Source organism: Tenrec ecaudatus, chromosome 10 (genome assembly GCF_050624435.1).
Source record: "Tenrec ecaudatus isolate mTenEca1 chromosome 10, mTenEca1.hap1, whole genome shotgun sequence".
NCBI classification, from domain to species: domain Eukaryota; kingdom Metazoa; phylum Chordata; class Mammalia; order Afrosoricida; family Tenrecidae; genus Tenrec; species Tenrec ecaudatus.
This window is the reverse complement of record NC_134539.1, coordinates 31,115,469-31,130,325: the sequence shown is the minus strand read 5'-3', so window position 1 is coordinate 31,130,325 and position 14,857 is coordinate 31,115,469. Positions and strand designations below refer to the sequence as shown.

Here is a 14,857-nt window from a genome sequence, read left to right as displayed (position 1 = left end):
CAGACAGGAGCCGGTCTGACCGACTCTCTCGAGCCCAGACCTCACTAGGTGCAAAGATCTGAGTCTCATTTCTTAGAAGCCACTGGTAAGAGCAGGAGGAGCAGCGGCTTTGGAAGTCCCAGCTCCCACACGCACGAGCACTGTGACCTTGGGCCAGATGTCTGGCCTTTCTGAACCTCATCCGTAGAGTGGCAAATGCCTGTACCTCACTGTGATAAGGACTCAGTGAGTGCAGAGTGCCAGGCCCAGAGTAAGTGCCCTGTAAATGGCACCACATTGCCCTGTACCCCTCCTGTTATATGCTCACTAGATATGTATACCTAGAGCCATCAACAAAACCTAGCCACCAGCAATACCCCGGGATTAGTGTTCCAACTTACAGGTTGCAGGAATGTGGGCAGTCCTGGCCAGGCTGTTTCTTCCGACAAACCTCACCGCAACTATGTGGAATTTCATTTCTGCTCCATTCAGGATTCTTTACCTTGCCTAAAACACATCAGGCCCGAAAGTCAATGGCATACCCTTCAACTGCAACCTTGGCTTTAATGCAACAACAGTACAGTGTAGCTAGACAGCATGAAACCTCAGGCTGGTTCTCACGAGTTAACACATTCTCCCACAGCCTAAGATGAAAGGAGCTGGAACACTACCCATCAAGTTTCACTGAGTATCACTAACTTCAATTTCTGGCTCCTCACCAGTCTTCTTCCAAAATCACGTTTACTCATAAAAATGCCACCTTTAGTGTAAAGTAAAAAAAAAAAAATCTATAGACGAGGCCGTTGGTACTGGTGCCCTGCATTGAAATGAGAATATCTGCTCAGAGGGTCAGAAAGAGTGAGTAGGAGCGGGCACTGGGGAAAGAAACAGAAGCAGTGGGAGACGGAAAGGAGGGACACTCTCCGAATGGTTGGGGTCTCCTGATTAGGACATAGCACGAATGTTGGCATGTCGCCACCGATTATCATCCATTTCGGTTGGTAACTCTTTACTGCACTTCCCCTCTGGGCTGGGCAGCGAGGAGTCTAACCGAAGCTCTGGAGTCTTCTTTGTCCTCCAGGATTCACCTGCGCTCGGGCAGTTCACACACTTTAAATGACAGCTGGCTCCAGTCCTGGACTCTGCTTTTCTCTCCAGGCCGCCTCTTTTGGAAATGGCATTCCACCGTGAGGCTCAAGATGCCTTACAGCTAATGATCCCCAACTCTTCCTTCTCTGCCTTGCTCTGAGTTCTCAATTTCAGTCCACATGTCCAACCATGCTTGGGGGTTTCTGAGCTACCCAAGCTGACTACATTTATGGCCAACATTAGCATCTTCCCTCTTAAACCCCCTTCCTCTGACACATTCCCCGTTTTGTCAGTGACACCGTCGTCAGTCATACAAACTCAAAAACGAGTTATCCCTGACTTGGCTTTTACTTTCCACACTCTACTTCATCGCCCCAAACAGATTTTGCCTGGTGTGTCTCTCCGCAAATATTCCCTTCACTCCTGCACTTGACTCTCTATTGGCCAGAACCTAACTCTTCAAAAACTTTATTATTTATTTGTCTATTTATTTATTTAGAACCTAACTCCTACACAAGATTTCTTGTCTTGGAATAAATTGCTCTGGTTTTTCCTAACATGCTTGAATGACTTCACTTTTGCCTGTCCCTAAGTAAGGTTTGCTTCCACTCTCCCCTTGCTCACCAGGGTTCCGTATCAGGCCCCTTTCTCACTGCTCACCCTTAAGTCCACAGGGTTCACCTCGGCCTCTGCACTGCAACACATGCCCGAAGTCCTGGTCTCTCGCCAAGAACTTCTAACGGCCTGTTAGGCACGTTTAACTAGATGTCTTCCTTATTCTTCCAGCCCAACATTTCTAAACAGAACTTCTTGTCCCCGCCAAACCTGATCCTCCTGACCTCCCATTTCTGTCCTTGGTGTCACTATTTCTAAAAGCATGAACCTTTGGGATCCCATGACTTCTTCCCTTCCCACTGCTGTCCACTTCTATTCACCTATAAAAGTATCGTGCCTCTTCATTTCTACGCACCCGCTCTCCCCCACTCACAGCACGACACGCATTCTAGACTTTTATTACTCTTTATGAAAGTCCCAACTGTTCAGGCCCCAACATACTCTATGCACTGCTGCCAGACTAATTTCCATTAAGAACCACACTGGCAGACAGCCTGTCAAATGAAGCCCAACTTGTAAGTCTAACATCGAGGTGTAAACTCCCTGTCCAGAAACCTTTGACTCCTCTCTTCTCATGGGCCCGAGACACCTGACACGGACGACTCCCTCTTCTTCCACTAAACTGAAGGCTTCTTGGCGTTAAACTTCCGTTTATGCTGTTCAGCAAATATTTCCTCCCAGCCAGAGTTGACCACATTTGCAAATCCAATTCAATTCTAAACCCAAACAAATCTGTCGTCATCGAATCAATTCTGACTCATGGTGACCCCAGGCATTTCAGAGCAGAACCGCCTTCCAGTCCCACAGCACTCTGTACTCCTAGTGAACGGCTTTAACGCTTACTTGGCACACGCTGTGCAGGCTGTGAATAGTCTGTAATGCAGAATGTTCATACGGCTATTCACCTAAGGGAGCCCTGAAAGAGCAGAGGTAAGGAAGTCCTCAAGTGAAAAGTGCGCCCACTTTCAGGTTACTTCGCCTTCATTCCACACGGTTGGCCCTCTTAAAGGCCTACAGTTATCTAACTCGCCAGTGAAGGTTTTAACAAGATTTTAAACTCCACGGTGGCTCTTTATGTTGAAATAGACTTTAAAATAACCTATTGGTCCTGGTTGTCCAATTTCCCATTGATCTCTGCCTTGAGTTTCAGGCAGCCTTTCCAGCAGTACATGCAGGAGGACTGGCTTCTTCAGCTAACACTAATGCTTAGGTTTTGGCAATACAATACTCAAAACCAGTAGATTCTGTATAAAAGAGGAGCCAGCTAGAAGCGAGGGCAACAGAGGGAACGTTCCTGGAGACGGATATCTGGAATATCCAAAGGAAAGAGAAAAGAAGTTTCTAGATAGTAGGGAGTTTACCAAGGGGTTGAATCTAGAAGATAGATGAGTTGATGGTCAACTATCAACTGTTGGTAAAAGTCTGAATTAAATGAGCAAATTAGAAGGACAAGGAGGGCCTGCACAAAGAGCAGGGGTGGAATCACTGCAAGGGGGAGTGGTCACAGGGACGAAGGACGCCTGTGCTGCCACACATGCTAAGAACTTACAAACCAGCACTGGATTCAGTCAGGAGAGGGTGGGACGGTGGCGATTTTGGAACAAAGTTTCAGTGAGGCAATGAGGGCAGAAGCAACAGTGCAATGGTTCAAGGAAGAAGGCAGAGGATTATGAAGCAAAATCTGGAAAATCGGCAATTGAATGGAGGTGAGCCATTAAAAGCCAGGGGGGAAAGCCAGGGGGTGGGAGTGAGAGAGAGAAAGAACAAAGAAGCACCGGAGACAAGCTCGCAGCAGAATGAGCATCTGGATCCCAGCAAGATTTTTCTGAACTCAGGGAAACGCAACTGTTCAAAACCAGGGAGAGCTGTTCTATTACAGGGCAGGCCAAAGAATAAAATTTGTAAAGCTGGTTTGTAGGGGAAAAATCCCAACCTCTATTCGGAAGAGCAATGACTGATTTCTCGGATTAAAATAAAAATACACTTCAACACTACTCTTAGGAAGTTCAAGTCTGGAATGTTGAAGCTTCTACCGCTAAGGCTGAGATGCTGGCCTCTGCTTCATGTGAGCCCTGGTCTAAGTTACCAAGAGACCAGCACCAAGACTCCAAAGCAGCCGATGCAAGTCACCTGGGACCAGCCTGACAAAAGCTCCACGGCTGGGCTATCAGGAAGATGGGCCACGTGGTGTGCTGTCCTATCGCTTTGAAGACTTAACAGTCATTTCAAAAAGATGCTCTGCAACTCTCTCTCCTGGACCGGGACTGGGTACAACGTAAGCAGCAGCAGGTACCTGAGTGTCTGAAAACAAACTCACCACAGAAGCAAGTGTAGGTATTAGGAACGTGTGCAGACACATTCTGACAGGCAGGGCACCTCCAACCGCTTTGGCCATCTGTCGTGAAAAATAAGAACACAAAATTAATTTTCTCTCAGAAGCACATGTGATTTAAAAAAAATGCAAAACCATGGAAAGCTATAAAACTGAAGGGGTGGTAGTATTTTCAGTGTTGAGTATATCAGACACATCAGTAACAAAAGTTCACAATACTGAGTGCTTTGTTCAGGGCTATATTTTTTTAAAAGTTCAGATATATTTAGTAAATAAAGCAGGTACTGCGTTTGTACTTTAAGGCAACCATCTGAATTTTGGCTTAAAATATGTATACATAGGATAAAATATTTGAGTACACAAAGAAAGAGCTTATTCCTTAGCGAGCCACCATTCAGAAAGCATATTACTAATAACATTTGCATTATTTGCTTTGGGAAAAGTCCATAAAATATTATGAAGATCTGTGAGAGACAAACAATGTCTAAGGGCAAATTAAATAATGCATCTCTCTGGTTCTGTTTTTTTTTTTCATTGTTAAGGGTTTCGTTTATTTGGATCTATAATCAACGCTGTGGGAGCAGCAGTCAAGAATTCACAAACACACATCCTGTTGGGCAAATCCAATCCACAAGAACTCTTTACAGGATTGAAGAGCAGAAGTATCACTTTGAGGACTAAGGTGGACCCGGCCCAAACCTTGGTGTTTTCTATCCTTCAGGTATGTGTGAAAGTTGGACAGCAAAGAAAGACCAAAGATTTCATGCACTTGGATTATGGTTATAGCAAAGAATTTTGAAGATACCATGGTTTTCCAAAATAACTAATGAATTGGTCTTAGAAAAAAATACAGCAGGAAAGATGAGGGTAACGAATGTATAGATGTGCTTGACACATGGATGGATGGATGGATGGATTGTGATAAGAGTTGTAGGAGCCCCCAATCTGGTTCGGTTTTTTAAATGTTTAAAGCACTTATATACAAAAACTGTTTTCTATAGTTGCTACTTTGCACAAAAGCTACCAATTTCGATAAATGTGGCTGATGTTATCATGTGCATACTACATTTCAATACTACTGTGTTTAGCTGTTGACCACATCTGAAACATGTGATCAAGACTACATAGTCTCCCTGCAGAGAAAACATTCAAGAGGAATAAATTAGTATTTTTAAAGCTACGTTTAAAACCTAAGCCTGGTGCATGTTAGTGACTCCACAGGTCTGTCTGAATAGGACAGGCTGGATGAACTATCTGGATGAAAAACAACAGGACCGACAGTTCCGGGGGGACTTGGGGTGGGGGGTAGTGGGGGTAAGGAAGTGGTGTTAACAAACCCAGGGACAAGAGAAAAACATGGGACCCCAAATGGTAGAGAAGGGGGAGTGGCAGGCCTGGTGGGAAATGATCAAGGGTAAGGTTGCTTAGAGAAGAGGTATACTCTAGCCCAGGTGGCGATGAAGCATGGTAGTAGGGCAGGAGGAAGGTCAAGGGAGATGGAGGAAAGAGCTAGGAGTCAAAGGGCATTCATGGAGGTCTAGACAAAGACATGTACATGCAAATATATATAGGAGGATGGGGAAATAGATCTATGTGTCTATATTTATAGGTCAAGTATTAAGGTGACGGAAGGACCTTGGGCCTCTACTCAAACACTCCCTCAATGCATGAATACCTTCTTTTATTAAATTGGAACTCTATGATGCTCACTCTCCCGACACAACAGCTGGAGCCAAAGTGGGTGAACAAGTAAATGTGGTGAAGAAAGCTGATGGTGCCCGGCTATCAAAAGAGATAGTGACTGGGGTCTTAAAGGCTTGCAGATAAACAAGCGGCCATCTAGCTCAGAAGCAACAAAGTCCACATGGAAGAACACACCAGCCTGTGTGATCGAGTGGTCCCAAAGGGATCAGTTACCAGGCATCAAAGATCAAAAAATCATATCATTGACTGCACACCTCCATGATAGGATCGCTGAAGACAAATGGGTGCATAAGCAAATGTGGCGAAGAAAGCTGATGGTGCCCGGCTATCAAAAGAGATAGTGTCTGGGGTCTTAAAGGCTTGAAGGTGAACAAGCGGCCATCTAGCTCAGAAGCAAATAAGCCCACATGGAAGAAGCACACCGGCCAGTGCGATCACGAGGTGCCCAAGGGACCAGATATAAGGCATCATGCAAAAAAAAAAAAGATATAAGTGTGTGTATGTATGTGTATATATATCATATTAAATAAAGGGGGAAGTGCAGAGTGGAGACCCAAGGCCCAAGTGTCGGCCAATGGAGATCCCCTCATAGAGGGGTTTAGGAGAGGAGATGGGTTAATTAGGGTGTGAGGTAGTATCGATGAAGAACACAGCTTTCCCCCAGATCCTGGATGCTTCCTCCCCCCAACTACCATGATCCGAATTCTACCTTGCAGGGCTGGATAGGACAGAGGCTGTACACTGGTACATATGAGGGTTGGAGGTACAGGGAATCCAGGGTGGATGATACCTTCAGGACCAAGGGTGTGAGGGACGATGCTGGGAGAGTGGAGGGTGAGTGGGTTGGAAAGGGGGAACTGATTACAAGGATCCACATGTGACCTCTTCCTTGGGAGAGGGACAGCAGAGAAGGGGGGAAGGGAGACTCCGGATAGGGCAAGATATGACAAAATAACGAGGTATAAATTACCAAGGGCATATGAGGGAGGGGGGAATGGGGAGGCAGGGGGGAAAAAAAAAAGAGGACCTGATGCAAGGGGCTTAAGTGGAGAGCAAATGCCTTGAGAATGATTGGGGCAGGGAATGTATGGATGTGCTTTATACAATTGATGTATGTATATGTATGGATTGTGGTAAGAGTTGTTTGAGTCCCTAATAAAATGTAAAAGAAGAAAAGAGAAAAAAATGATTAGGGCAAAGACTGTACAGATGTGCTTTATACAATTGATGTATGTATATGTATGAACTGTGAAAAGAATTGTATCAGCCCCAATAAATTGTTAAAATAAAAAAAATAATAAAAAAACAAAAAACAAACAAACAAACAAAAAAAAAACCTAAGCCTGACCCGAGTGGGAAAAACAGGAGAGAGCAAAGCTGGACCTGCTTGGGAGGCCGGCGACCTTGCCCATTTCTTGACGCAGCTCAAATGAAACACGTGGTAACATCCCTGACAGCTCCACACCGGGGCCGTGACACGGACCAACTCACAGCACACCATGCACTCGTACTTCTCTGCCGTCAGTTGCTCAATTAGAGAACCTGTTAAAGGAAACAGATAAACACGGGAAGTCATTTGTCACTTCAGTCCACGGAAGGTCAGCAAGCCACCTAACAGCGCAAACAGGTTTCCAGGGAGGTCTGCTTCTGAGGATGGCGGCTGAAGCACACCCTCAGGAAGCAGACGCACAGATGGACATCTCCGTGACAAGGACACCTGTCCAAGATCCTGCCCGGGCACCGACCAGAGCCGCCCTCCCACACAGATAGAGGATCCACAGGCTCGGCGCAACAGGGCCTTCCCTTCTCTGGATCCAGGAGGTTCCAAACCCCCTGGATTGATGGACTCAGGCTAGGGAGGGGCTTGTGAAGTCCCAGCCAGTCCCAAGAAGCAGAGAATCAGGCAGATTCCACAAGATGGTCCTAGCAGTGGCTCTCAAAGTCTTTCACCACCTAACATAAGCCAGAACAGATGGCAGTGGGTTATGGATGTTTTGAAATTTAAAAATGTAACTGTGAAATAAAATTAGTTTATACACAAGAGATCCCTAAGAGGAGAATGACAAAGGGAGCAGGGGACTAGAACCATTGCCCAAACCCAACCCACTGCCCTCCAGTCAATTCTGACCCATAGAACAGCGGTTCTCAGCCTGGGGGTCACCCCACCCTTTCACAGGGGTCACCCGATTCATAGCAGTAGTAAAATGACAGTGATGAAGTAGCAATGAAAATAATTGTATGGTTGGGGGGGGCGTGTCACCACCACGTGAGGAACTGTATGAAAGGGTTGCAGCATTAGGAAGGCTGAGAACCACTGCTCTAGAAGGTTTCTGAGATTGTTAAGTCTTTACAGGAACCAGCCTCCTCTCGGTCCTCCAGAGCAGCTGGAGGGTCTGGACTGGGTTAGCAATCCAGTGCTCATCCCACAGGGCCATGCATCGCAGGCCAGTGTGAAATCAGGGCCTGGGCAAGTGGTGGCTTCAGGTGTTAGGCTGCACCTCAGCTTAATTCGGAGGAAGACCAGGATGGTCAGGCTCCTCAAGGAATGCTGGGAGAGTCATGCAATCTAGCCTGGATGAAGGATACACACACAGGCGGGATCTCTTTAAACACTTCCAAGCATTGCTGGGTAATGCCGCCGGGGAGCCGGGAGGGATGAGAGCACTGCTATATTGCTCCAGCATATAGAACTTCAACCAGGGCATAGAAATTACTGATAGGAACGAAGTTTTCCATTCAATGCCTAGAAGTTTTCCAGCTGCCAGAGCTAAGGACCTGCTGTGCTCACAGAGCTCTGCTAGGTGGTCGGGATACCAAAATGAAAGGGCAACAGAGCCCAGTGTTCCAGGAACTTCCAGGCTGTGGAAGCCATCGACATGCACACAAGTTATGGCTCCCAGTGATAGGGGCTGTAATGGGGACACATCACAAGAAAGGCGTTAATGCTGAGGGCAAAGGACTCCCTGGACCCGTGGCGAGGCCAGCTTTTGAAACCTAAGAATGCAGTGTGCATGGTCCTGGGAATGGCATGTGCTGGGGATGGACGCAGCAGAGACTGAGACTGCTCAGTAAGGCCGGTGCCAGGGTCTGTCAGTGTTGGGCAGCCAGTGAATGGAATGAAACAGGGGCGGGCCACAGTTCAGTGGGTACTTCTGAGATCTGACTGGTGTGAGAGAGAAGAGAGGAAGAGTGGGGGTGGTGCTTTCTGGGCAGACGGGGGATAAGGTAGGCTGGAAGCAGCCATGGCAGGGGAGATGGCCCCATGCCCTAGCTGTGCTTTCATGGCTCAGAAATAGACAGACAGTCATCCCACCCCATCACTACATCTGCCAAGCACCTCATAAGTCTTTATTTGATTTTACTTATGTAAGAAACGGGCTAAGTGGCCACCTACTGGAAAAGTGGATGGGTGGGGCCTAGGCAGATGGTGACCGAGGACAGGCGGAGACTTTTACTCTGTACCTGCTCATGCTTCCTCATTTCTAAGGTGCATAGTACTTGGCTTCCCTGCTCACAACTTAAAATTTTATAATGAAACCCCAAATCTCCAGTCACCTAGGTGAACTTACCTGTGTGCGTTTCCACATCTTTCAGCACGTAGTTCTGCTTGCCTCGGGGGAAAGATGTTCCTTGAGGATCTTGCCTCCTTCCAGAGCCTTTCTCTGGGTCCATCCTTCTGGAAGACTTGCTGATGACTGCCACGTTCCCATTGCCACAGGTAGCTTGGCTTGGTCTTTCACTGGGATTATCCTTTGGAATGGAAGCCAGGTTGCTTTGGGGCCTGGCATTTGTTGGTCGTTGGCCCTCCTGTTTTGGTGGATTCCTGCCTGGCCGAGGTCTAGCACCCTCCACTTCCCAAGGAGGCCTTTTCTGTGGGTACCTCCTCTGCTCGTTGCGCCTGGCCCCAAACCCATCCACCGCGCCTTTCCTGCACGTTGCATCTGGAGAGTCAGGCTGGATAAGAACCACTGGTTTGGCATTTTCAGGTCTGGCATCCTCAGGCTTCAAAGCTGCCCTGTTCCCCCACTCACCTTTGGGCTTCCCCTTGACTTTCGGTCCTCTACCATAGCTGCAGACAAATGGGGATGTCTTTTTGGGTTTTGCTCCCCTGGGATCTGCACCAGCAGCATCCTTTTCACTCTCCGAAGGACTGTGCTCTCTGGGGTGTGTCCCGCTCTCGACCTTGGCTGCACTTTCTAAGGTGGCTGTATCTGGGCTCTGCTCACTGAGACCTTGCCCCTTCTTGATTCTGGTCTGGTGTTTTTCACTCCTCAATTTCTGCCAGGGTTGGCTCTGAAGGCCCTGGCTCTTGGGCAGTTTATGCGAACCAGGGAACTGAAGAGAAGTCTGTTGGCTCTTAGGTTTGCTTCCCGAAGGATGGTGACCGTGCTGACGAAGAGCAGAGGTGTCACTATAAGGGGCTTGCCTGGAAACGTGAAAGGGAGGTGGCGAACTGTAATTTCTCCTACCAATCCTGTTAGAGTCCAGTCGCCTCTGAGCCCCACAATTTAGACCAGAATTTTTTCTCTCCTGAGGAATGAACTCAGCAGCATCTGTATTGAATTTTAAAGTACCTGGGACATAAGAAACAGACAATCAAGTAAAGAAATGGTTCCATTACCATGATGCTTGTAAGTCTCGCCTAGCACCATTTTCTGAGGACTGTGGGTGTAACAGGCTCTTTGGTGAGGCCTAAGGCTCCTGTGATGGGTTCCAAGTGCTTTAGGGGACCGATCATCCAGCTGGCTTTCAGAGCCACACCAACAGCCACTGACTACTGAGCGGTGCTCAGTGGAAATGCTCACCAGGATCTATTTAGACATCTTATCCCATTTATCAAAGAATCATTTGGTCAGCAAACAGTTCAGGATGAGACAACTAGCAGGTTCCATATGGTCTTTCAAAACTCTACAGTGGCATTGTGTCATATCAAGGACACGGGGTTTGGAGTCAAACAAAAAGGGCTTAAAGTCTGCCCTCCAACTGGAATCAGCTGAGGGAAATCCCTTACTGCTTTTAGCCAGTTTTCTCATCCGTGTTATAGGGTAGTAATGCTTATTTCCAAGGGTTATTGTACAATTTAAATAAGATTTCATATAGATCATACTTAACATAGAGATTAGTTTCCAATTCTTTCCCCCAAGAAGAGACTTTGGATTTTCCATACATAACCTCTACAATACAGTCTAGAACAGTGGTTTTCAACCTTCCTGATGCCGCGACCCTTTAATACAGTTCCTCATGTTGTGGTGACCCCCAACCATAAAATTATTTTTGTTGCTACTGTTATGAATTGGGCGACCCCTGTGAAAGGGTCGTTCAACCCCCAAAGGTGTTGCGACCCACAGGTTGAGAATCACTGGCCTAGAAGGCTCAGCGTCTCATACATAATAAAAAAATCATTCATACTCTCCTTCAACTAACTCCCCATGTCCCCAAGTGAATTCTTGGTCTAGTGAGGCCTACAAAGGAAGTGGTTTGCCTAAAGACACAAAGCCAATTCATAGGAAAAGTGGCTCTCTGTGTGGTACACCGAACACACTATGAACCCCTAGGGCCCAGAAGTCATGGGCTTAAGTTGGTGCTAATCACTAAGTGTGACTTTAAACAAGTTGTTTACATCAATTTTCTCATCTATAAATAGCACAGTCACCAGCCCCCACACCAAAGAGCTGCTAAGGAGGGTTAAAAGTAAGTTAAGGACAGGTGTCAAGTAATAACAACAGGGCTTTGCCCTCGCTGCTGGGACCACTACTAGAGGTCCCAAACACAAACTAGAGGGCAGTTGGGTGCAGTGCAGAGGCCTGTGGGTTTCAGGTTTCATAACAAGGCCAGCCATTTACTGTGCATGGGCTGGCCTTGCTTCGGAGCAAGTATTTCCAAGTATTGATTTAATTCTTTCATTTCTGCTAAGAAAACTGAGGCAGAGTCCTTAAGTTACTTGTCCAAAGTACTAAGAGTACTTCAAGGCAGAGTCAGAATTCCAATCCAGGCAGTGTGGCCCTAGAGAAAGCTCTTACATTATAACAGTGAGAAAGAGCAGCTGGGGAAGGTTTTGTGTGTGTGTGTGTGTGTGTGTGTGTGTGTGTGTGTGCTGAACTAGATCCCAAAGGTCACTGAGTGGCCTCTTACTCAAACCTGAATTTATCCAGAAAGCTTTTGCACAGGCAGAACTCCAGGGCATTTGACAAATGCAGAAGGTGGCAGGGGTGCTCCATCCAGAAACGTAGTAGGATGATGGAGTCGGTAAGGTTGTCTAGTAAAGGGTGGGAAGAAGGCTTGGATTGAGCAGAAAGGAATTACTACAATTAAAGCAGTCAGGTCAGAGTCCCGGAGAGGACGGTAAGTTTCCACATATGCTTCACCGGACACGAGGCCACAAGCAAAGCCCTCAAGAAATGTAAGGGGAAAGGGGCACAGAAATCCAGACCATGGCAAAGGTGTGAGAGTTTCTTTTTTCACTGTTCTAAGCAGCTGGAAGGTACCCAATAAATATGCTATCTCATCACCAACTACAAGGGGTATTCGACACCCCAGGTAAAACAGCAGGCATCCATATATCACATTTTAAAAACTATTATTGTTGAGGGAGGAAAAAAAAGACAGGTGTCTGACCAGTCATGGAGCACATGTAAGGTGAAATGGAACTGATGAGTTAAAGTTCAGAGACACAGGTGGCGCTGGAGAATCTTATCCATGCAAGAGGTAACTCCTGGACTGGGCTTCTTGTTCAAGGGTCAAACCCACTGCCATTGAGTGGATTCTAACTCAGAGCGACCCTGTAGGGCAGAGTAGAAATGCTCCCTGGACTATAGTTGTACAACTTTACAGAGCATAAAGTTTCCTTTCTTCCTCGGAGCTACTGATAGGTTTGAACCACTGACCTTGCAGTTAGCAGCCAAAAGCATGACCTGCTACACACCACTAGGACACCTTTTGTTCAAGGATAGGGGCTGACAAAAGCACTGCCGCTTGAGTAAAGGTGGGGTATGCTGACGTAAGAACAGAATAGCAACGACAGCCAAAGCAACCTATGGCACATGAAAGGGAGTGGGGAGACCTTTGGACTCAAAAACTTCATCTCAGTAAATGCATTACAGGGTGGAGGGGGTGACTTGGGGCACACATTGGTGGCCAACACCATGACTCAGAACCCCTACTTAGGTCTGCTGTAGCATTAGAGGGTATCCAAATGGGGATAGATCTGGAGAGGAGTGGGGAAAAGGAAAGCAAGGCAAAAACAGCCTAATAAAGGTTCCCACCCGCAAGATAACTGAATATATGAATCAAGACGATGATGTCATCCTGAGTGTGCCACCGAGATCATGAAAGTCAGAGGGCATCCTCTCATTCCACCCAGGTTATGGCCACAAAAGGTTCATTCAGGCAGGATGGCAAAGAAGAGGCAAACTTACTTGTGAGTTTTCCTTTTTTTCCCTTTTCTTTTTAATGCAATCTACATTTTACCTGCCACCCAGGACACAAGTACAGATGCAGTCTTCTTGGAGTCCCAGCGGCTGAAAGGCAGCAGTATCTGGACTCAAACCTGTTTCCAAAGGCCACGGAGCAAGTGGCTACCATGTTTCTCAGAAAGGGTGGGTCCTGAAATCAAGTTAGTGGGCTGTGACAAAATAAAAAATAGGGTGTATTGCAGATAGTAAGGGGAGCCACTGCTTCGTGAAACTTTTGGCTCACTTCTGTAAGTATATATGTGTGCACTAAAGTCGCCATGTATAATGCTTACTCTTGGTCAACGTCTAAAATAATTGAGCTCCGGCTGGGCTGCTAACCCCACGGTCAGCAATGTGAAACCATCAGCCACTCTGTGGGTGAAAGACAGAGCTTTCTCCTACCATATAAGGATTTACAATCCCCCGGAAAGCCACGGGGGCAGTTCTACTGTGTTCTGCAAGGTCGCCGGCAGTGGGGACCGACTCGACGGTAGTGAGAATGTAGTCCAAAAAGTTTGTAAACCGGCAATAAACATTGGAGCGCCAAAAAAAAAAAAAAAAGAAAGAAAAGAAAACAAAACAAAAGGTTTGTAAACCATCGATCTAAGGGACGGCTTGAAGAAAGCATAAATGGATGTTCAATAACAACCAACTGGGGGGTATTTTACACCCAGAGGGAACTCAAGGAGAGGAAGCGAGTGAACGATTATGGAATAGGAAGAGTATAGGGGCGAAGCTTTCACAGACATACATTTATTTATTCCCAAAATGATCGATGGGGAAACGGAGTCGTGGTCATGCAACAAGATCTTGGCAGGCTGCGACTAAAACCATGGCTGTTAACAAGCCTGCGCCAGTGTCCTTACCACGCCCAAAAGGCAAAAGCCCACCCTAGACACGTAGCTTGCGTTAAGAGCCAGCCAGCCAGCAAGGGCGGTGACTGGGCCCACGCCAGCCCGCCATCGGGAACTAGCTCGGCCGCTGCCCGCGATCGCCGAGATGAGCTCCATCTGACGGCAGACCTCACACGCGGACTCGCTGAGACGGGCACTCAGGCAGCCCGGGGGCCAGCGGCGGGGCTTTCCGACCCAATCCAGGTGGATCCGGGGCGGGCGCGCGGGGCGGGGTGCTAGGTACTCGCGCTGCGCGTGCCTTGGCCCTTCTGAGCCACTCGTCCCAACCCGAGCAAGAGCCGCTCTCGCGACATTCCTGGCCGAGGCTCTCAGACTCCGTCACTAACCCGGTTTCCGCTCCCCGAGAGGGGCCCCGTCCCACCGGGTCCACAGTCGTACCTGAGACAGGAGGCGCCTCCGCCATGCCGGGCCGCAGCACCGAGAAGGAGCCCTGCAGCCCGCGAGCGCTGTCACCGGTCACGTGCCCCGGACTTCCGGCGCGCGAGCCTGCTCGTCATGACGCGCCGGAAGACCAATCCTGAGGCTGCACGGCGGGGCCCGCTGCGCGGTGCGTCCGTGACGTCAGCCAGACGCGCCGGGATCCCTGCTGCCGAGGGCTGGGGCTGGAGGAGGCCCGAGCGGGCCGGCCGGGGGCTTGTGGCGGGGGCATGTGCGTAGGCATCGTTTGTTTGTTGGGACTCACTGCTTTATTTGGTTCATAGCATTTCTCTGCCCACCTAACTGAAGCCAGCCTGCAGATTCTAGAGCCACCCCACGTACCACCGCCCTTCCTG

General features: G+C 48.0%; 1 protein-coding gene across 2 annotated transcripts in view; it reads right to left on the bottom strand.

The window, feature by feature from the left end:
* The window catches only part of NFX1 (nuclear transcription factor, X-box binding 1), a 44,859-nt gene extending 30,274 nt beyond the window's left edge, over positions 1-14,585 (bottom strand). For both annotated transcript variants that reach the window (XM_075560028.1, XM_075560029.1), the window contains exons 1-5: positions 14,463-14,585; positions 9,289-10,293; positions 7,103-7,261; positions 4,001-4,078; positions 381-486 (exon numbers count right to left, since the gene is read on the bottom strand). In XM_075560028.1, coding sequence (XP_075416143.1) covers positions 381-486; positions 4,001-4,078; positions 7,103-7,261; positions 9,289-10,293; positions 14,463-14,487 — 1,373 coding nt within the window. In that variant the 5' untranslated portion in view covers positions 14,488-14,585. The remainder of the gene's footprint in view (positions 1-380; positions 487-4,000; positions 4,079-7,102; positions 7,262-9,288; positions 10,294-14,462) is intronic.
* Between the last annotated feature and the right edge of the window lie 272 nt (positions 14,586-14,857).